This window comes from Clupea harengus, chromosome 20 (genome assembly GCF_900700415.2).
Source record: "Clupea harengus chromosome 20, Ch_v2.0.2, whole genome shotgun sequence".
NCBI classification, from domain to species: domain Eukaryota; kingdom Metazoa; phylum Chordata; class Actinopteri; order Clupeiformes; family Clupeidae; genus Clupea; species Clupea harengus.
The window spans coordinates 5,405,657-5,429,424 of record NC_045171.1 but is presented as its reverse complement, the minus strand read 5'-3'; the positions used below and the strand labels follow the sequence as shown (position 1 = coordinate 5,429,424).

The 23,768-nt window shown below is 47.7% G+C and overlaps 1 protein-coding gene across 7 annotated transcripts in view; it reads right to left on the bottom strand.

The window, feature by feature from the left end:
* The window catches only part of diaph2 (diaphanous-related formin 2), a 386,793-nt gene that overhangs the window by 227,645 nt on the left and 135,380 nt on the right, over positions 1-23,768 (bottom strand). For all 7 annotated transcript variants that reach the window (XM_031587577.1, XM_031587582.1, XM_031587583.1 and 4 more), the window contains 4 exons: positions 23,541-23,605; positions 22,304-22,408; positions 12,532-12,888; positions 6,381-6,495 (listed from right to left, as the gene is read on the bottom strand). In XM_031587577.1, the coding sequence (XP_031443437.1) occupies positions 6,381-6,495; positions 12,532-12,888; positions 22,304-22,408; positions 23,541-23,605 (642 nt within the window). The remainder of the gene's footprint in view (positions 1-6,380; positions 6,496-12,531; positions 12,889-22,303; positions 22,409-23,540; positions 23,606-23,768) is intronic.

Genomic DNA, 23,768 nt, shown 5'->3' with positions numbered 1-23,768 from the left:
GATGGCTCAGTTGGCTTCTCCGCTGGGGGAGAGGGAACACAGTGCTGTGTGTTGGCTTTGGCCTTCTCACTGCAAGTCTTGCTCACTGGAGCGGGTGGGGAGGGGGGCATGAAGGGATAAGGGTGGAGTGAGTGTGTGTGTGTGTGTGTGTGTGTGTGTGTGTGTGTGTGTGTGTGTGTGTGTGTGTGTGTGTGTGTGTGTCTACACACACATCATGTGAGGCCGTTAACAGCCGAGGGGCTTTGATCAGAGAGTGCACGGCCTCGGTGTTAACCAAGTTATTAGGGACTTATTAGAGAGCCGGGGAGCCGCTAAATCCCAGCTGATTCCATCATTATGGGCAGCCGTGGTGGGGTCATTACCGGCCCGCTGCCGGGGCTTTGTAGCCGCGACCTGAGCTCGGCGGGAGCACAGGGACAGGGGAGAGGGGAGAGGGGAAAAAGCCACCGCTGGAGCGGGGACAGAGGGGAGGGGAGGCAAGGCGAGGGGAGGGGAGGCGCTGCTGTTTTCAGGGCTGACCTTTAAGCAGTGATGGCGGGTCGGACCTGTCAGAGTTGAACATGAAGGTGACAGCGGGATCTGCCTCGAGATGGAACAGGAGGCATTAGTGGCGAAGATTACAGAGAGATAGCGGCCGGAGAACGATCGAAGACGACCGTCGCCGCCACAAATGGCACTGTGGACCCGACGGAAGGTTTGTGTGAAAGAGAAACAAAAGCCTGATTGACCTGTACGCAAGAACTGCAACGCGTTGTCCAATGTGTTTGCCAAGATAGCTTTGATCATACACACACACACACACACACACACACACACACACACACACACACACACACACGCGCGCGCGCACACACACACACGCGCACACGCACACAAACACACACAAACACGCACACACAACAAAACCCCGCTAAATACAATGCTGGCACTACAGATCCACAAGGATGGTGCTAGAAATTCCACATCTACGTTTGCCATAAAACAAGGGAAGCAGAATGAGAGTCTCTCAACAGAGTCAATTATAGTTTAAGGGAATGGCAATTTCTCGAGGCGTAGACAAATACATGAACAACCACCACACAGACACCAGGAGGGGCGAAAAAGGCATGTCATCATTTCAAGATGGCATGTGCCCACTGTCTGTTTAGTCGACGGCCGCTCGAGAGGAAAACCTATTAGGAGGAAAGGGGGATAGGAGGGCCGCAGTAGTGGGAGAGGGAGAAAAAAAATGTTTGCCAACATCAATCTTATTTCAACACAACAGAGAAGCTGGCTGAGAGAATTGCTTTTCAAATGCAGCAGGCCATGCTACGCGCTCAATCTACGAGTGCATCTGATTTGATCCCTAGAGCCGAACACAGGCTAAACCATTGATTGATACCACCATGTGGAGAGAGAGAACTAGAGAGAGAGAGAGAGAGAGAGAGAGAGAGAAAATGAGAGAGTGAGAGAGTGGAGTGGTACAGAGCGAAGGGGTGGAGAGGCCAAACAATGACAAGGTACAAGGAAAACAGAATTGGAGTGAAATGAATGTAGAGCAGACTTAAAGCGGACTGAGCAAATTGACGATGCAATACAAAAACTAGGTGGGCGGCACTCTCATTTCCTGGAAAGCCCTTGCATGCGAAGGAAGAGAAAGTGTGTGCGACTGTGTGTCTGAGTGTGTCTGTGTGTGTGTGTGTGTGTGTGTGTGTGTGAGAGTGAGTGTGTGCATAGAACTCGCAGGAACCCTTTGAAGCAGAGCTGGTCTACAGCTGGTCTATAGCGGCAAGGTGAGTGACAGGTGAGAGCCCAGGTCATCAGCAGGTCAATCTCACGCTCAGACCGGGCCAACGACGTTCCGCTAAAGGTCTGCCAAGCCTCTCCCTCCTTCTTATGGGAGGAAGTTGTGGTCGATCGCGAGAGGACAAAAAAAAAAGAAGGGACTTTAAAAGAGGAGGAAAAAAATCCAATGAGTCACTGGCCACTGCGGTGTCCCTGCACCAAGGCTAAATGAACACGGCTGGACCCAGGGCTAATGTTACATCGCACTTCCTCAAAGCCTCTGTCAATATCGCCGGGCTGGAGAAGTACGATGTCGCTGTTGGTGCAGCGTGGTGGCCTAATTGGAAATACAGTAGGAATCAGATCATCTTAAGAGGCTGGGTGGAGAGCTGGAAATCCCTGTTGATTATGAGGTCCCTTCTCTGGGTAAACAGCTATTAGTAGAACACGCTGCAGTAGGAGCTAGAAATGCGGCAAAGACTAAAGACTACGCTCAGGTACTGTAGGGGCGGCGAGAGGGAGAGAGAAAGAAATCGACTCGAATGGTGAACAGGAAGTGAGGATGGAAGACTATTTTTCTCTGTTGTAGGGAAGAGCTATTTTGAAGTATGACATTAGCATGCAATGATGGTTTCACACTTCTATTCTTTATAGTACAATGTGTACTTATGACACCTAAGTACGGTATGGTGAGGGCATCTCTGTATTTAAATAAGAGCAAATGCGTCAGGAAATGTATAGGAGGTGTGTGTGTGTGTGTGTGTGGGACACACACACACACACACACACACACACACACACACACACACACACACACAAATGCTGTCCAGTGATTTTATGCAATGGTTGGCAGAAATTCTAGGAACTTTTCAAGGGACTAAATGAAATGCCACTCTCTCAAGCCCTTCAATGTACCTGTTTAAAATTCAAATGCTTCTCAGAGTGTTAACAGAAAATGAGAGAATTTGTGTGTGTCTGCGTGTGTGTGTGTGTGTGTGTGTGTGTGTGTGTGTGTGTGTGCGTGCGTGGATGGGGGACAGAGGAGGACGAGGTAAACTCTGGAAGAGGGAAACGCCAAAACAGGACCAGAAAGGAGACGTTGAGATGATACTGAGAGAGACAGAGACAGCTACAGAGAGGACATGTGTTGTCTCCCCCTCAGCGTGAGTAACTGTAGTTAGTGACAGACAGGATAACAGAGCCTACGCCACACCTTCTCCTGAGCAAGCCCCGTGGGGGACATATTTAAACCCACACCCCTCATCCCTCAGTACAATAGCCATCCCTACACCTGCCACTGTCAGACAGGACCACGGGGATAAAAGAGAGAGAGCCAGCGGGGGAGTGAGACATCACCCGACGGAGGACCTAACCGGCCATCACACCGACACGGGAGTGATTTGCCCCAGAGAAATGAAAGCAGGGAAGGTGGAGTATGTATGCTGCTCATGATCAGCAAAGACTGGGGAAAGTGTAGGTTAATGCCATTTGCCCTGACGGAAAATTACATGTCACAAGTCTGACACACACACACACGTGCATGTGTGTGCACACACATTCTCTGCCCTGATTGGTACTACTACTACTACACACACACACACTCACTCAGCCTTGTTTTACTTCAAAGTTTACCAGAGCTATTGTGTTTTTCTTGACATAAAACATTTAAGGAGCCATTCTTCATTCATGACCATGCAAAAGTAACGTTTCAACAATAGGCCAGGCGATTGCTGATTCAGAGGCCTGGCTGCGGGCGTAATTGATAGGAATCGAGCATCGAGGTGAGTCCCTGCAGGCCCCTCGTTCTTCCCACTCGCATACACACACACACACACACACACACAGGCTTCCTTCTGGGTTGGATCAGCACTCACCTCCGCAGCCAAAGCCGGAGCGCTTCTATTTTTAAAGGGCCGAGCGCGAGGAAAAATGGAATAATAAACGAGGCGCGAGCAGCCGTGAGACGTTGAAAAAGAATAAACAACGGAAGGTTGGGGAGGGAGAGGGGAGGTGAGAGAGGAGAGCTGGGAAGGAAGGAGGGATGAAGGAAGAGTGAGTGGAGGAACAGGAAATGAAGCTAAGAGAAAATGGTGAAGAAGAAGAAGAAAAAAAAAAATCAAAGGAAAAAAATCCATCACACCAAAAGAAAACTGAGTTTGTATGTGAGTATGTGTGCATGTGTATGTGTTTACTAGGTAGGGACGCAACAGGTGCTCAGTATGTATCATGTTTTCTGGGCCATGGTAGCAGTACAGTTTTGGTATGTTTATATTATATTTCATATTCATAATATTATAATCATTTATATTTATCTCCCAATCCAGTACATAATGAACCATCAAAGTCAGGTAGCTTGCGGTTCCTCTCGAGGTCCAACTAACAGTGTAGAGAGCTGGATAGGGTGTCTGTGGCAATTCATTTTCAAATCTTTTCAATTCTGTTTCACAGAGTTCTGGAATTACCTTGCTGCTGAGATGTGTGCGGGAGGGGACATTTTTTTTAGTAACCATCAAATGAAGCTGTATATCTTTGGCTATAAATACTTACACTGCTTTCATTATGTGTTCATGTTTTTTTTTGTTTTTTTTATACTTGTTGCAAATTTTTGTTGGAAGGCAGAGGCGAGAGATTGTAGTGTGGACTCTCCTTGCTCTACCTGCAAGAGACACGGCTGGGTGATGGCGACGTTAACGAGTCATCATGTTAGAAGGGTTCGAGTAGCAGACAGTGGTGAGGCAATGCCTGCAGACTCGTCACAGTCTTGGACGCTGAAATCAAATAGTTCCCACACTGTGGATTTGAAAGATGACGGTGTCTCTTCACATTAGTTTCTCTCACGCCAGAGAATTATCTTTTTTTTTTTAAGTTTACCCTCTCTTCTGCAGCTCGTAATTGCATATTGAGTGCTGATAGGCTCCAGGGAAATTCTGATAGGCTTTAGAGATGTTCTGTGGATCTGAACGTACGACGTGTGTGTAGTCTGCAGCGCAATAAGCACGTTTTAGAAAGTATTGGGAAAATGGCAAGCATATCGTAACACAGCGGTTCACGTGTGCGTATTGAACCGCGGGGGCGTACTGAACCGTTCTATAATACACCGTGTGCCGAGGAGGATAGGAGGAAGAACAGCTGGATGACAGAGAGCAGGGACACAAAGGGGAGGACCAAAGTAGTGTTTTAGTGGAGAGAAACAAGCAGATGTTCACCTGGGTTCACACACACACACACACCCACCCACAGAAGGCCCTGGCGAACCAGCAACTTAACAGGATCAGAGAAATTAGTCACTGGGCTTTTTTTATGTTGTTTTTTCCCCCCGTCTGAGCTGAAAGCATGTTGGCCTAGAGTACCAGTATACTGTGATCACAGCGCACCTTTTAAGTGAAGATGGAGAGAAAACAGGGGTCCCGAGCCAAGAGGATTCTATTGATGCTGCGGCAAGTTACAGAGGTGAGGTGCGTGAATGTGTGTGTATGAGATTGAGTGTGGGCAGATACATGCATTTCAGTGTGTGGGTGAGCTTGTGGTGTTTGTGTGTGTATGTGTGTGTGTGTGTGTGTGTGCGTGCGTGCGTGTGTGTGTGTGTAAGCATACACGTGAGTGAATGTCATGGCAAGTCAAGGCACTGGTGATGTAAAAAGCCAAACAGAGTTGTGCACCAATCAGCCACAGCATCAGGACCCTGTCTCACTCTCACACTCACTCAAAAATGTGCACACACGCACACACACACACACACACACACACACACACAGACGCACACACACACACACACGCACGCACACGCACACGCACACGCACACACACACTCTTATCATTTTCTTTGTTTGACAGACATTAAAGCTGTTCTAACAACCCCATACCCATGAGGATACTAACAGAGGAGAATTCTAGGTAAAATAAAATAAATAAGGAGAAATCAACTTTTAACAAAACTGTTGTTATCAATGTCATGACTTTCCCTTCTCTCGTTAATGTAATCTTCACATTGCTTGGTGGTACCCATGGAATTCAGTGGGACAGTAAGATCTCTCAACCTCATGAGGGCTTGATGAGCTCCTAAAAAGAATCTTGAGTTTTCCTACACAGAAGGGACAGCCTGAAGTCAGCTGAGTGTGACTGTCCTCTGTCTGACTGAGTCTGAGTCTGAGTGTGTGTGTGTGTGTGTGTGTGTGTGTGTGTGTGTGTGTGTGTGTGTGTGTGTGTGTGTGTGTGTGTGTGGGTGGGTGTCAGTGAAGGTGAATGCACATACTTATGAAGGACCACTTTGTTCATATACCTGTGAATGAGCATTGTTTTCATGTGTAAAGATGTGTGCATACGTGTGTGTTTGTGTATATATATATATATAGAGAGAGAGAGAGAGAGAGACAGAGAAAGAGAGAGAGAGAGAGAGAGAGAGAGACAGAGAGAGAGAGAGAGACAGAGAGAGAGAGAGAGACAGAGAAAGAGAGATAGATAGAGAGACAGAGAGACAGAGAAAGAGACAGAGAAAGAGAGAGAGAGAGAGAGAGAGACAGAGAGAGACAGAGAGAGAGAGAGAGAGAGAGAGAGAGAGAGAGAGAGAGCTAGAGTAACTAACGAGCACAGCAAAAGGATGGAACAGCGCTACCTACCTCTGGACTTGGAGGAGAAGCTAAGGGACAGCTGGGCCATCAGGTCGGGAGTCTCGAACCGCGTCTCTTTCACTTTGATCCAGAAGCAGTTCTCTGCCATCTCTTGAGGCACGACCTGCAAAGACACCAAAACTCAGCGCTCAGCACACTTACACAGGACTAGTCTGAGCACCCCACTGAGACATCTCTTTATTTACCTCCTCATAACCACCGTTAGCGTGTGTCTGCATCTCTGTGTGTGTGTGTGTGTCTGTGTGTGTCTGTGTGTGTCTCTCTGTGTGTGAGAGAGTTAGAGAGTTTGTATCCGTATGTGTGTGTTTGTGCGAGCATTGAAGAGAGCGATCAAAGAACCAGGAACGAACGGTGCACCGGTACAAAATGACTTAATCACTTTATTTTCACCTCCAGTCACAGTGTAGAGATGGTGACCCCCTCTATTCTCTGCACTTCATTAACGCAGGAGGCAACTGGGAATGCTGCTGCAGCAGGCGGACGTGAAAGAAACTCACTCAGATAAGACAGTGACTGCAGAGAATAATTAGATGCTGTTGGGCCTGGGATGAACCGGGACTTCAAAGCTCAGTTTGAGTTTGTAGGGGGGGGGGGGGGGGGGGGGGGGTCTGCACTCGCGTTAGGGAGTTCTGTGCATCAGGGAGGCATGCAAACGAGCGTTGGGGAGTTCTCTGCATCAATGGAGGCATGCAAACGAGCGTTTCTTTGTTTACCACCCTCCGCTGGTCTGGCCCGCCTCGAGGCACACCTGCCTGGATGGACTTATATTTGAGGGAGGGAAGAAAAATAAAGAAGCGGGGGGAAGAAATGAAAGAAAAGGAAGAAAAAAGAAAAGTAAGGGTGGTCTGGGAGTGGAGCGGTGGAAGTCAGACAGGTAATGTGCCGTGCAGGAGGGTCTGTGCTGGGAGGGGAAAGAGCGAGGAGGCTGGGAGCAGGACGTGGGGAGAGGCAGGGGCAGCCGTGGTGCCGTCTCTCAGAGACTCTCTGTCTGGTATTAGATTATTATCAGCCGTGAATGTGCTGAACCATAAGGGGTGAGGGAGGGGACAGAGAGAGGGAAAGAGGGAGGAGAGAGGAGGGGATAGAGAGAGAAAGGGGAAAAGGGAATGAAAGGAGGGTTGCCCACTCTAGTCCACTCCATGATGATGATGATGATGTTGAGAGAGAGGGCAAGTTCAGGGTGTGCAGTTGAGTGCTGGGGCAAACACATTATCTGGTGTTGATAGGACCACTTGGACACTGTGTGTGTGTGTGTGTGTGTGTGTGTGTGTGTGTGTGTGTGTGTGTGTGTGTGTGTGTGTGTGATGCCTCCATGGAGGGCTGGAGATGATGAGGCGGAGGGTGAGTGATGCACTGGCACTGAGAACCTCAGACAGCTATACACAATTAGAGCGAGAGAGAGAGAGGGAGAGAGAGATGGAGAGAGAGAGAGAGAGATGGAGGAGGAGAGAGGGAAAGAGAGGGCGACAGAGAGAGGGAAAGAGAGGGCGACAGAGAGAAGGAAAGAGAGGAAGAGAGAGATGGCTGAGAGAGAGAGGGGGAGAGAGAGAGAGAGAGATGGCTAAGAGAGAGAGGGAGAGAGAGAGAGAGAAAGAGATGGCTGAGAGAGAGAGAGGGAGAGAGAGAGATGGCTAAGAGCACCACACTAGACAGCGGAACGGGTAGACAGCCGCGTCAATGACTCCCATTCAACATGCTGTCGCTCCACGCAGCCATTCACATCCAATATGCAGCTCTCCCTCAACGACAGCACAGAGTACCAGATGCAACGTGGAAAAGAGGGCATCCTTCAGCCTTCTGTCACACTGAGAAGAACCATCGCTATGTAGTGGCATCGCCAACTTAGCCATGCTCCGCACGGCACCGTGGTGAAGAAACAAGAGTAGGGGAAAGCACACTGAGCCTCGGAAACATACGAGACATATCTATCTCCCCAGAGACGATGACAGGCTCTCAATTTCAGGGGATATATGGAAGAGACCTACCAGAAAATTCTGGTAATTAGAGATGAGGGTTGAGATGTGGAGGAGAAAGAATGAAAGTCAGAAGGAAAGAAAATAATTGAGTATCCCTCCCGCTGAAATTTGTGGGGAAAAAGAACATTTTCTCCAGTCCTCCCATCTCCTTTCTCCAAACGGTGAGTGTATTGTTGTGCTAATCTGTGTAATTACATTTGTGTCAGACTGAGAAGATAATTAACCCACAATTCAGCATCATTTATAAACCAAATTGGCCATGTTTTGTTTTTTTTCTCCTAAGGATGCACACATGCTGTTCTGTTCAGGCTTCACATCAAAGAAAAACACAGATGAAAAAAAAAAAACACAGGCTTGTGCTTTTGGCAACTGGGTGTCAAGTAATAGCCATTGTTTTTTTTTTTTTTTTTTTACTTTTGATTCTTCTGACAAAAACTGGGACTTCGACTGTGCTCAACATTATGGTTTTGTGTGATAATGACAATCGTTCACTACGGATCAAATGCTATTATCATTCAACAGCAAGACACTTTCCTTTGGATCCGCAAAATAACAAGCGTGACCCGGCAAGGGCACACGTGGAGGGAAGAACAACTGGAAGAGTAACACTTTTTCAACAAACTTCCGATGCTCCCAATACTTTTTGGATGATTGAGTGAAGTTTAAATGTGTCAGCTGTCGACGAAACAGGGCCAGGATGTTTTAAGAGACGATCAGGACGGCCCAAATATAGAATCCCCCTTCTGGAGAAAAAAAGAAAAAGACGAAGGAGAAGAAGAAGAAGGAGCCCAGAGTGGATGGCAGATATTGACTGCATCTCACAGCAGCTAAACCTCCCTCGACTCAGAGCCATGTGATGCATTATATCCAGCTGTGTGTTCCTAATCCCTACTCGCCTTGAAGACACACACACACACACACACACACGCGCGCGCGCGCATGCACACACACAAACACCCCCCCACACACACACACACACTACTAAAGCATGCATAAACATTCACGAAATAACGCGACCTTCTCTCAGCATCTTTTCCATATTTCCCTCGCAGTATCAATTCAATATTAATTGCACTCTCCCCAACCAGCCAGCTTGTGATATCTGTGAGCCTTTTGGCGGAGCCGCATCCCCAGCCCTGTCCCCCTGAGCTGGCCACGAGTGAGTGCAACACCTGCTCTCTCCCTCTTCTCCTGGGGTCTGGCTACAGGTCACAGGGAACACAACCCCGGGAGTGAGATAAATAGCTCGCCACTGCCGGATATTCTGAGCACAGAGAAGGGTCCAACAGCAACAGACGGTACCAAAAAGCACATCCAAGCTCCTCATTATATACACACACACACACACACACACACACATAAAAACATACATACATACACACACACACACACAGACACACATAAATAAAAACATACATACATACATATACACACACACACACACACACACACACACACACACACACACACATGTACCTATACGTAAGTGTGAGGAGGGGGGGGGGGGGGGGGGGTAATAACTTTAGAGTGAAGGAAACTGTGATTCATTTTGCCAGTGCTTGGTACACACCTCCGAGGGGCAAGCAGACTTTCAAGGTTACGCCAAACAGCTTCAGCTGCAGACTGTGCACGTGTTTACTTTTCCTCAAAAGCAAGCGATGCCCTCCCCAGTGAAGGTGCTCTAACCATAGGTGAAATGACATTACAGAAGCTCCAGGCAATAATCTCAAGCGTGGCTGCGTGGAAATGTGTTACATGCATAAAATACAGGGACACACACACACACACACACAGGCGCTCGCACACGTGTGCACACGCTCTCACTCACACAAACACAAGCTCATACACAGGCCCGCACATGCACTCACGCACACCACGCTCATCATTTGCACCGTGAATGAGTGTGAATGCCCCAAAACAAACAGCGAGGAGGCAAATGTCAAGCAGTCTGGCTCCCTATCCATTGTTGCTGTTACTGTCGTTGCCTGCACACACGCCACCCCCCGCACACATACAACTCCATCTGCTCCGAACAGAGGAGACCGATTACTCCGGTCGCACTTAATCGACACCAGAGACGCAGATTGCTTTTCCTCAGGTGGCTGTGAATGCCACTGAGTGCCGTCGACCCATCTCCTGTGCGTCTCCCTCTACCTGTATCTGCGAGACGGAGGGTTAATGCACTAGCAGACACCGGCACTTCAAAGATCGGCGATAGATGTGCCTGTGCACTCTATTTACATCAACACAAAGACACCACATACACAGCAGATCTACAGTTGCACATGTATGCAAGCCTGGGCATTCACACATAGACACACACGCTTGACAGACAGACAAACACACACACCCACACACCCACACACACACTCACACGCCCCCACACACACACACACACACACACACACACACACACACACACACAAAGAGCCTAGAGACAAGGAAATAGCCTTAATGAGATGCAAGTGTTGTACTCGTTCCCAAGCCTCGTCTCACTGTATCCACAGAGGAGTTGCGATCTCTGCATGTAGTAGAATGATATAAATAACATTCCACATCACAGGGTCCAGGGCGGGGTAGAGCAGAGCATTTGCATCCGGGCTGCAGATATGGCGGGAGCATTCGCGAGAGGGTGACGGCGAGGAGCTTTGCCGACATGTCCGTGGATGTGCCGTCATCAATCTTCACTCCAGGGCGTACAGAGAGAAAAAACTCCTTTACATCCCCCCATAACCCCTATCACACACACACACACACTTTCTACCGACTATCATATCAAAATGTCCCATTTTCCTCGTTCATTTAAAAATGGCACCCAAGGAAACCAAAAATGAACACAAATACTAAGGGGAATGGGTTCCCTGACTACGCCACCAAATCCTCAAGGTTAGTACCGTGCGGAACATAAGGTTACTCTTTTGTTGGCTGAACCAGAGAAAGGTCAAACATGACGTTAGCGCAGATGAGAGGACATATCTGTGATGCTGATCACTGTAGACAAAAAGACCATGGCCATGGCTAATGGAGGCCCTTTCATTTAGGCTGTTGAACAGGATGTGTGTTCCTCTTTCACCGCTGGCCTCAACCTGCCTTTATTTCATGGGAATGGTCGTGTTCCAAAAAAATGTAATATAAAATCAGGCTCCCACAGTTGCGCTGCTTTGTGCAAAAAAAAAAGAAAAAAATGCCAGTCCTCCTGGCAGCTGGGAATTAGTGATTTCAAGGTAGGGTCAACCACAACCATTAAAAAAGGTACAAATAAATCAATCAACTCCAGAAGAATAAGACTCCCCACGGCAATGGAAAATTAAGTGTGGTGAGTGAAGCACAAGGAGACTGTCCAATTGAAATGTATTTAAAAGTACTGGAGGTTACACAACGGGGGAAAAAAAACATTTATTCAGTTATGCCAACAAATAGAGTGAGAGGGAAAGTGTGCATGTGTTTGTGTGTGCATGAGAAAGAGAGAGGGGGGGGGGTGGTTGATGTAGCACATGCGAGCAAGGACACTTGAGCTAACTAAATTGTTTACAGCGTGATCTCTTAAAATGGGAGCCAAGAGGCGGAGAGGAGGAACCGTGAGGCTCATGCCTGAATGCCTGCTTTAATTGGCTGAGTGCTCTCGCGCTCTCGTCTTTGGCCCTGGTTACACTAAGGCCTCTCTCTCTCATTGCAAAAATCTTCGCTCATGCTTACACTCCCCATGCTTGTCCTTGTGGAGTGTTTCGGCCTAATGACCATGGCAATTAAGTCCAGAGCTTACATATGGGTTGATCGCAGAGAGAAACAAACAAGCAAGCGTAGAAAAACACACACATTTGTACACGTATTCATCGGCTATACATACACAGTGTCTGCAATATCTAGGTCATATTTAAGCTTTTTACAGGGGGCAAGTCTTTATCTGAGGTCAGTGGTGTGAGAAGTGGGACCTGTCAATCACAGGTTTGACAGGGCGGTTTAAATGGCAGTGGTCAGGCCTCTGACCGGTCACCTTTTGACAGGTCACTTTATAGAGACGGAGAGAGCTCTGACAGGCCATTTGATGTAGCGGTGGTCCCCACTCTGACAGGTCACCTCATCAATCAGTCAAGAGAAATCACACAGCAGTGCAAATGTATGTGTGTGTACTTGTGAGAGAGAGGGGGGAGGGGCATCCTTACCTTGGACCAGTTCACCCTCTTCATAACGGCCTCGGGTTTGTAGACCTTCTTGGCTTCCAGTCCGTAAGGCAGCTTAACAACGGGAGGGGCCATGGGCGGAGGAGGACCCCCGGGGAAGGGGGGCGGCGGAGGAGGACCCCCGCCAGGAGGAGGAGGAGGCGGCGGGGGTCCGCAACCGGGTGGAGGGGGTGGTGGAGGAGGAGGAGCAAGGCCGGCCGGGAGAGGGGGAGGGGGCGGAGGGGGAGGGGGGCCGCCTCCAGGTGGAGGTGGGGGAGGGGGTGGAGGAGGAGGCGGTGGAGCTCCACCAGGTGGTGGTGGAGGTGGAGGGGCACCGGCGGCACTTGGGCCTGCTGCAACCTGATGTAGAAAAAAAAAGAAGAGTCAGTATTGTATGGCGTCAAAGTGACAATTAATGACTCACATCCTGGGGTTTGTGTTTTAATCACCACTGCCATGCATTATACTGACTGAGGGATTACACGATGTACGAGCATGGGGGTTATCTTGCTGCTCCTGTGCCGTATTCAAAAATACGGAGCTGATGTAGATTATGCTAATGTCCGTGCTAGCGCTCGTGTCTGCGCGCGCGTGTGTGTGTGTGTGTGTGTGTGTGTGTGTGTCTGCATGGGTCCAAAGTATTACCGTCTTCAGCAAAAAAGTTCATAAAATTAAGAGTTTGGATAATGTCTCCCTCCACAGGGCTCGCTTGCTCCCTGCACCCTCACTACTGCCCCACGACTAATTATGGATGGCCACCAGCTGGGAGGCCTGGAGTTCTCAGAACCAGAAGTAACCAGGAGACAGCGCAGGAGAAAAGGGAGCGAGTAAGAGTAAATTAATTCTGTGGGTTCTGAACAGCTGTGGTATTTTGAGGGGAAGAGCCTTGCATGCTGTGTCATCAGCTCGCAGGGGGGACTGCCCTGTGGGGGGTAGGCAAGGGTGTGGGTACGGGGGACATGTGTCCTAAGCAGGGACACACGCCTGCTGCCAGTCTCAGGTCATGAAGGACAGTGAGGGTGTGATGTGCTCGACAGGAAGGTGTGAAAAGCTTGAACTCTGCTTGACTCGCGTCCATACTCCCTATTTGGGGACACACTGGGGTCATCACACGGGCAAGGTATCATACAGCACGATGTGGCTGTCACTCTCAATTCTTTTCATTTATCTGCCATGCTAGAGCCACTTTAAGGACGCTTCCTTCCTTATTGGAGTCATTGCGCTAGTTCAATTATTTTGTTTGTATGGCAAAGACCCCTTTCTGAGTGCAGAGTCTACCATGATAAATCGTATATCATTGAGCTGGATTCACAACGCAGAGGGTGCTGCGTGCCCCTGGATTTATCTCATCTCATTTAATATCATAAAGCATAACAGATGAGAGTAAACCATTAGACTTGATTAACATGTAAATTGCCTCTGTAATTTGCTAATAGATTGAGCATATGAATGGAAAGGCAGCCACCTGAACCGTGCTTAAGTAATGAGAAGACTAATTTTGCTTTGAGGCCACGCTGACGTGAGCATGCTCGTAGGATGCCATTGTTTTTGAACCTCGTATGCTATGAGGCAGGAAAACAATACGCGTCGCCGGAGAATGAAAAGAGGTTGACAGTCAAGAGATAAAAAGTGAGGCCTTTGCTTCACCGAAGAGCATGGTGGCTTCTGTCTGCTGTATAAATACCTTGAGTCTGTCTACAAGTTGACGTTAACAAAGCGGGAGCAATTGCGCGTGAGACACCAGCAAAATGAAACTCATTATCGATAAGGGGCAGGTAGGGGAATCCGCTGACAAGTCTGCCCAGTCACAAAAACCCATGTGTCACAAATAGGTATTTAGAATCACTGATAACATAGGTGGACACACTGTCTTGAGTCAAAACACGTATGCAAATAGTTCAATTAGAGGCCCTATTGTGTCGAGATGACATGCCCTTTGGGGACTTGCTGCTAATCTCCCTCGAGCTCCCAGCTCAATCTTACCTCACTTTTCCCCCGATGTAAACTCATGTTTGAAGACAAAAAAAAGAAAAAGTTTCTCATTTTCTCTGAGCCAATTGTCCTCATTGTGCCCTTGCGCCGTCTCTTGATGAAGCAGTAATGTGGGACGCGTCAGGTGTTGCAGAGGCATTATGGAGTGTTTGATTACACAGCGCCGTCCGACAGATAGTTTATTATATGAGGTGCGGTGGGAATTCAATGTTTGTAGCTGCCACACTGGAATCTGCCACCCCTTGACATGAGCCTCCCATTTGTTTCTCTCCGTGACGATTACGTGTCTGTCAATCTCCCACCCGCCATGGCCCCATTTTGTCTTTTAAGACTGATGCCGGAGAACGGAGGCAAATTAGCTGGTAAATTAGAGTGCCGCCGCTTCGGCGTGCATCGCGTTACCCGCTGAGCATCATGGGGCCGCTGCAGGGAATGCCATTGAATCTTAATCACCCAATCCCACTGAGGACAGTGGCTGTTAGTGGACACTTTGGTAGTGGGTCTTCTACAAGCTCAATGTCACTCCTATCTTCCCTGGCACAACTCTAGTAGTAAAACAAAAAAAAACGCACCACCTGCTTCTTTCGATCTACAGTATGTATCTTCACCCATCCCCCGCGAACTCTTGCCTTGCATCGCTTAAGTATTTTGACTGTAATCCCAAGCCCAAAACACAAGAAGAAGCTATCCAGTGAAAATTAAAAAAAAAAAAAAAAGAGAAAAAATCGTTTGTGATGAATTCCACGCCTGGGCATTGATCGGTCTGCAGAAGGTCAGACCAGGGGCAGCTCTGTCTGCTCGTAATGGTCTCTTGGCTGCCAGCCCTGAGTCGGCTTTCATTCGGAGGCCTGATTAGCACGCTGGGGCGAGACCAAATCTAACCCATCTTCCGTTGGTGGGGTTTGGAGGGTGGTGTGCAGAGTGGAGAGGGGTTGCGGTTGGGGGGGGGGGGTCAAAAGTCTTTAGGACTCTTCAGGGGGAGAGGGTGACTGGCAGGAACACTCATCGCTTAGATAATTAACTGGAGCTCTTGTGCAATTAAAACCTCCCAGATTCATCTCTGATGAGCACAGACGAAATTCAATTAGACACTGTTTTCTTCTGAGGGGAAACAACACAGCGGTGGAATGGCTGGAAAACCTGATTCTCTGATCCCTACGGCATCTCACTGGGAGGATCGTACCCTTTTGCCTTTATTTGCCACAGCTTCACAAACAGCAGCAACAACTCCCAAACAGGAAGTGAGGTGAATAAAATCTGATGCCAAATGTGTGTTTGCTGTTGTTCTCTATTGTTAGTGATTGCTTTGTGAACGCTGGGTATTTATTTGAATGTTGGGATGTGCGAGTGGGATTTGTAACCAAAGACAATCATTAATCTACAGTCAAAGAAATATGGGGAATAAAGCGGGCATGCTAGGGAGGGGCGAAGAGGGCACACAGAAACAGCACCTCTCCCAAGAGATCACCCACCTTTCCAGCAGATTCACTGAGGAGTTTCTCAGCCTCTTTGAGCTTGTCTTTCTCACTAGTTAACTGGACAGGCGGGCCACACATTAACACAAGAGAAACGAGAAACAAAGACACAGGGAGAGTGGGTGTCAGAAAGACAGAGGAAGAGAGAGAGAGAGACATACACACACACACACACACACACACACAGAGGCAGGTTAAACAGACACAGAGAAGAACACAAACACAAAACTGTTTTTGTTTTTTAGTTTAAAAGTGAGCAGTCATAGAAAGTAGCAAGGAAGAGAAGCAGAAGGTTTGTGAGAGATAAATGCAATGAGAAGTCAGAACTGCAGAGGCACAGGAAGTGAACGGAAACAGTGGTGACCTGAGATAACACATCAACCAGGGAGTCCTTTGGGCAGGCATTCTTCAGATTTTAGTTTCCCAAAATTATTTAGACTAGCCAAAATAAAAAGAAGACGATTTTCAATGTAGAAAGGTAGATATATTCGAGAAAGCAATAAAGAAAATATTTAACGAGCACAGACCGCATTATGTATTCATTATGATTATGCATCTTACTTAAGTTTGAGAAGTCTGCCTGCCTAGTTAATGACTATTGACTTGAACAGTGTTTTTTAAGGTGTGCATATTGCACATCAATGGCTTTAACGTTTTCCTCCCATGCATATGTACGTAAACTCAGTCCGTGGGCTGTGGCCATATGTTTGCACAAGAAGAAATGGATAAAAGTGAGAAAAGTGAACTTAAATCCAAATTCAGGTTTTGATGTAAATGCTGTTGTGAGATATACTGTACACGTCTATTATGAGCGCAAAGCAGTATTGATGTCAGCTTATCCGGTGCACTATTTTGTTCCTAGCCGACAAACCATCTTGACCAACAACTTCGTTCGTTTTGTGGTCAAAGTTATTCCTCTGTCAGGGATGGGAAATGGGTAATTTTATTTCACTTAGGTGATAATTTATGATAGCCCGTCGGACAAGGTGTTGTTACATGTTGGTAGCCCAACAAGAAAACCTGATTGTTCTGGAACGTCAAGCTAGGGTTTTTGTGAGCCCTGTACACTGTGCCACTACAGTAGTACATTGGAAATCAGGAAGGTTCCACAGCAACTTGTGGCAAACTTTCTTTCTCACTAGACTGAATAAGGAGTTCAAAGTTCAAGCACTGTCACAACTGTGAGACTTTGAGACATGTCAATAAGGTCTGGAATGCTCATGTGTAATGGGAAGAGCAGAATGCCATCTATTGGCTTGTGTCAGTTGTATGCTGTGACTACACTGGATTTGTCTGTAGGGTAGTATAGGTTTAATAGGTTAGCATAGTTTATTATATGTGTATTATATGTTATTTGTATATATGTTAGTATTATATGTATAGGTTGTTCAATGTTTTAGCATACTGTATTGTATATTTATCTTGTATAATTAGTAAGGTTATTTAGGTTATTATATGTTATTACGTGTAAATTATGTTCAGAGTACTTGTACAGAGTGTATGTCATGTTATGTTATGTTATACTATGTTATGTTATGTTAGGTTGTTGTGCGGTGCCTTGTCCTAAGAATGTCAGTGCCCAGTCTGACCCTGTGTCATTCTGTGCTTCTGACAATAAAAGACTTGTGACTTGTGACTAGTCTGTTCATTGGGGGGATGAAGGGATTGGATGGTGCTGGATGTGAGTCATAACCCCGGCCAAATAGGAACGTACTGCAGTGCTGTTCAACTATATTTATATCACATCAGTCCGCCACGTTCGACCTGGCCAAAATGGTTGGCGTGTTAAATATTTACGAAGTGTAATGGGAAAAAAAAAGATGGAGACTCTCATTTGGAAGTTTGATCATGAGCCTACACTTTGTTGAAGTTTGGAGAGCTGCAAGAAAGTGCAACATTAATGGGAGGTCACTTTCACGTCCTGCTTTTTCCTGCCTTTTCATGCGCAACCCGAAACTCAGAGGCTAGGTCTTTGCTTTTAAACTCAAAAACAAGTTACCAAGTTACCAAAGTACCTAACTTTTCAACAAATTTGCCCTGCTTGGGGGAATGTATTTGTGCATGTTTCATTCTTCTTGCTTTGGGTTGGTAACTATGAAATTACTGAAATGCCCCACTGAGGCATTAAGATGACCACTTTAGACTTAAATGTGTCAGAGGAAGGAAGACGCAGCAGTAACCCTACACTTTAGCCTTGGCAACTGCCCAAAGTACATGGCAACAGCGTCACTAATTCCCCCACTGTGCTGCTATTCCATTCTCAATCACTTACGAAGTACAGAGCGTTTTCAGAGGAAATGGCACCGAGCAAATACTCCACATTTCACTTTCTTTCTTTCTTCCTCTCTTTATCCTCCCTTTCTCTGGCTCTTGCATGGCTCTTTCTCTCTGTTTGTGTATTTCTTTGCTCACTCTCTCTCTCTCCCCTCCTCTTTCGTTCGCTGCAGTGGCCTGGGCGACCCTGCAGAGATTGTTAAAACCTATTAGGGTGACGCTGGAGTGAGAGTGAGGCGCAGTATCACTTCGGCGCTGAATTATTAATTGCACAAGTTGATTTTTCAGAGTCTCTGTCTCCTTTCTTCTTCTTTCTTCTTTTAACAGCTGAGCGAGACAGAGAAGGAGGGGGAGGCATGGGGGCCAAGCAGCATTGGCAGATGAGGTCCTGTTGCTGTGATATTATTGTTTTCCGCTGGTGTTTACACGCAAACACACGCCGTCCGTGTTGGATCAGCCATGGGATAATCAAACAGGCACATCAAAAAGCCTGCCCGCTACAATAGCCACACACATATGTAAACCATCCCTCCCTCACACCTACACACACACACACACACACACACTCACGCACACACTCACTCACGCACACACTCACGCACACACTCACGCACACACTCACGCACACACTCACGCACACACACACTCACGCACACACACACTCATTAAATCCCTTGGCTGGTAGACGGAGGGTGAGGAGCAGGGGCTCGCGAGACGCGCCGTCTTTCATTTCCCTGGGATCTGCCGTCTCTGTGTCGCCCGACTCACCACTTGGCTCTTCATTCATATTGAATTGCAGTCGCAGATGCAGGGGCGGATGCTTTGATCAACAAACCACGCATCTTTATTTGCGCCTGGAATTCAACACTTCTATCGCACCTGAACATTGACCCTAGACAAGTTTTGTGATAGATACGGTCGGTGTAACAAGATGACAGTGTAAAGCAGTTATTACTCTCGTTTGATGACAGCAAGAGAAATCTCCCATCACCACCTGGCTACACAGATGCATATGGTGGATAGTGTTTACATGTTCACTTCCTATATCCCTTTGTTTGTTTGTTTGTATATTTGTTCTGTTTTCCATGTAGTTTAGTGAGCAGGCAACACTTTCAAACTCAGCTGGCGTAGCGTTACTTAATGAGCAGAAGAGATGTAGCCTTACTCTGTGTCGTGTTGCTTTACATTATGCATGGCAAAGCACAACCTGGCACACTGTGATGCTCACTGCATCAACTCCTCTTGTAACAGAAGCTGGCGTGTGGGAGCTTGTTATGCCAGGCTGTGTCAACTGAGGTACGTCTTCATCAAAAGGCAGTATGTTATCTTCTTCTCTCCCTCCCTCCCTCCCTCCCTCCTCCCTCTCTCCTTCTCCCCGTCTCTCTCTATCTCTCTGTTACAGGATCATTCTGGCTGTGCCCTGATGCCAGCGTTAAGGAGATGCATACAGACATGCGCCTTCATTGCAACATGGTCATACCACTTGGTCCATGGGTGTGTGAAAACATGTGTGTTTACAGAGTTCAGTGTGTGTGTGTGTGTGTGTGTGTGTGTGTGTGTGTGTGTCCAGACCAGCATTCATAACCCACTCACTCTGAGAGTACTGCCCACACCCTTTCCCCTGAGATGGGATGATGCGTGATGCTGTGAGAGAGGAAGATAGAGATGCGAGACAGAGAGAGAGAGAGGGAAAGGAAAGACAAGCTCGGTAAGCAAGCACCTTTGAACAAGTCTTCAGAGCGGAGAGAGAGAGAGAGCAGGGGCAGGAGAGGAAGAGGAAGAGTCTCAGGGGCCTGGCCCCGCTGCTCTACCTGTTTGTGAAGCACAAACGGCGGGGCTTCAAAGCACACAGGCCCGCTGTGGAGGAGAGAGAAGGGTGCAGCATAGGAGGGGGAGAGGGAGCCACAGGGGGCCGGGGCGGGAGGGAGGGAGGGAGGGAGGGAGGGAGGGGTGGTGGGAAGCAGGAGATGGCAAACAGGTGAGGGCTGGATTAAGAGGCCAGTGTGTGTTTGAGCGAGTGCAGGCAGACAGCAACAGGTACACACACACACACACACACACACACAGAGAGAGAGAGAGAGAGAGGCACACACTCACACATTACTTCATGCACAGAAAACAAGGGGATGATGGAGAATGATGTGGAGAGAGGAAATAGTGTGGGGAGAGAAATAGAGATAGCACAAAGGGGAGAGAGAGAGAGAGAGAGAGAGAGAGAGAGAGAGAGAGAGATAAAGACACATGGAGAGGGAGAGAAAGATAGAGGGCCCCGGCCACTTCAGCCCGACCTCATGAATATGTGCAGAAGGCTCCCCTCTCTCTCTCCGCTGGGTGATGAACGGACCCGGTAGGCAGGGGCGGGTAAGGAGTGGCGACGCGTAGCTCTCAGGCTGATGAAGTGGTGTGTGGGGTGGGGTGGGGGGATGGCACGCAGATGAAGAGAAGCCTCCGCCTCAGTACTCAAACACACACACACAAACACACACACACACACACTGTCCCATCCCGCTGCCACCAGGGCGAGTAATGCGCCCATTTGGCGAATAAGTGAAAATGAATGGCGCCCAGCGCTGCCAGCCGGCTTAATGATAGCCACTCGTCTTTTGTGTGTGTGTGTGTGAGTGTGTGTGTGTGTGTGTGTGTGTGTGTGTGTGTGAGTGTGTGTGTGTGAGTGTGTGTGTGTCTTTTGTGTGGAGAGCGAGTGAGAGGGAGGGAGAGAAAGGAGAGGGTGGGAGGGCAAAAAAGAAAGAAAAAAAACACCTTTGGCAAACACACAGAGGTAAATGTGCAGGTGCAGGATGGGAAAGAACGACGGAAGTGCTGAAGATGAAGCGCAGGCATTTGCAACTGCAACAAATGTGTTGTCTGAAAGGAAAAGCGAAAAGCAAAAAACTAAAAACAAATCTCACCCATGCATGCCATGCCATCTTTCAATTTCCTCTCCCTTTTTTTTGTTCTTTATTATTAAATTCTGTAAGCAGGGAAGCAAACTACTCTTTTGTCCCTAGGCAGCTCTAAAGTGTTTCAAATTGGGTTAAGGCGGAAATAGCAGTCATTTCCCCCACTCTGGTATGAAGGTTTTGTCTGGAAAAGGAAGGATGATGCGAGAGTCAGGAGAGAAATGCAATCCCTCTTTGTGATGATACAACGGCAAAGAACAGCCTGCAATGAAAGCCATTCGCAAATATGAAATTCAACTATTTGAAGGGGAAAGATTGGCCTTTTATTAAATCAAACTGTCCCACAAGTCTCAAGAATACTCACTTAATGCTGTGCGAGATTCATGATTCATGATAAAATGGTTTCAATTTGACCGAATTAGCACTGCCAGAATGAGAGTCTTTTTAGCAAGAAACCATTTTAACCTTCACTTTCCACGGTTGAAAGGCCATTTCCAGACTTAATAATACAAAAAAATAAAAAAAACAATGGATTTTTTATCATCCCTGATTTAATTTCGTGGTATTCTATTTGATTTAGTTCTCCACACCTTTTAACACTACACTAATGCAAAAATGAGCTAAGCACAGAGAGCATCTCTTTGAATGAACCGCATTCTTCTGGAAATACAGTGGTGTGTGATGATTACACTGGAAAAGTAGTGGTTTGAAGACTACCAAAGACTTGGGGTTTGGGTTGAAGGGGAGGGGGGGGGTAAATGGGTAGATGTTCCACTTCCTCTTTCCGCTCTAAAGGATTGATGTTACTTATCTGCACTGTGGGCGTGTGGCGCCTCCGGGAACTACTCTGAGCCCTTTAAGTAAGGGCTGGTGCATTAGCTGCCCGTAGGGTGCGGAGGATACCTGAATGTGATCAGCAGGTGTCCTTTTACCTTGCTGGACAGAGAGCTTGGATGTAAGGAGCGCGTTTGTGTGTGTGTGTGTGTGTGTCTGTGTGGTGTGTGTGTGTGTGTGTGTGTGGTGTGGTGTGTGTGTGTGTGGTGTGCATGTGTGTGTGTGTGTGTGTGTGTGTGTGTGTGTGTGTGTGGTGGGGGGTAAAAGAGCTGGCTGGTTGTGCTTTAGCTGTGTGGTTACCTGAGCCTGCAGCGTGCTGATCTGCACCTCCAGACCTTTGATTTTCTCCTCCTGCTTTTGGAGCTCGGCCTGTGCTTCCTGCCGCGCGTTGAACTCCTCGTCGAACTGCAGACACAGCGGCCAAAAAACACACACACGCACGCACACACACACACACACACACACACACACACACACACACACACACACACACACACACACACACACACACACACACACACACACACACACACACACACACACACACATCAGAATCTAGAGTGTCTCAAAGGGGCAGCCTTGACAGCGGGACACATCAACACACACCGTCCCAGCATCTCACACCTTGCCTATTTATATGCCGCCTCAGTTGGAAGGCGCTACCCTCCCTGGGCTTCTGGGGCGAAGGCACCCTGACTTTCATGTGGGGTGATTGGTCTAACCTTTGCGAAAAGGCGACCCGTGTCTGAGCCACGTTTTCTTGCCTGCACAGCAGGAGAGTCCCCACACAGACCCACTTGGGACCAGCACCGCTCCGAGGTCCCCTGGCTAGTCACGCTCACAATAGAACACGTAACTGGAAGTAAATCCCTCAAGAAGTCAGCGAAAGACCAAGTCTTCGGATACCAGAGATTTATCAAATGGAATTAAGAATGACCATGAGTTTGCCTGTTTTGAAAGGCAACCATGCTACACTAGTAGAGCCTCTGTGCTAAATGAATAGTACTCTGTGCAAGTCAATGACAATAAATACTTTTTTTTTTGTCACCAAAGCTTTACAACAGCTTAAAACAAATCACAGCATTCTTTTTCAAATTTTTCTCTACCTTTTTCTTCTTTTGTGAACACATGTGGGGGGTGGGTGTGAGTGTGTGTGTGTGTGTGTGTGTGTGTGTGTGTGTGTGTGTGTGTGTGTGTGTGTGTGTTAGAAAGGCAGTAATCAATCAGTGTTGAATAGGAAATAGGGAAAAAAGAGCCTGGGGAGCTGAAGACCAATGGGCCAGAAGACTAAACGCTTTTGAAACGGTGTCTCTACATATTTTAACTCCCACCCGGTGGGGGCACAAACAAACAGCCTATACTGGCGCATCCGCATCGATCGGGCCAATACTGATACAGATCATGCTCCTCTGCTGCCAGCTATTGATCAGCACACAGCAATCAATATCTCGTCTGAGAAGTCACTGGGAAAAAAGTTTGGTGTCAGAGGCATGGCTGCATACCAATGGCCGAGGACAAGGATCAAGGACCGCCTCACCTTTTTAGAGAAGTCTGTGGCCTTCTGCTCGCTCTCCTCCACCTTCGCCTTGTCCACACACTGGTCTGTTGGAGAAAAGAAGGCACACACACACACACACACACACACACACACACACACACACACACACACACACACAAATTGTTTAACTGTGACAAAGGGGACTGCGGTTCCCTCAATGATGTTGTACATTCGTAATGTCTCCAATTCCATTGTGGCTTTGGAAAA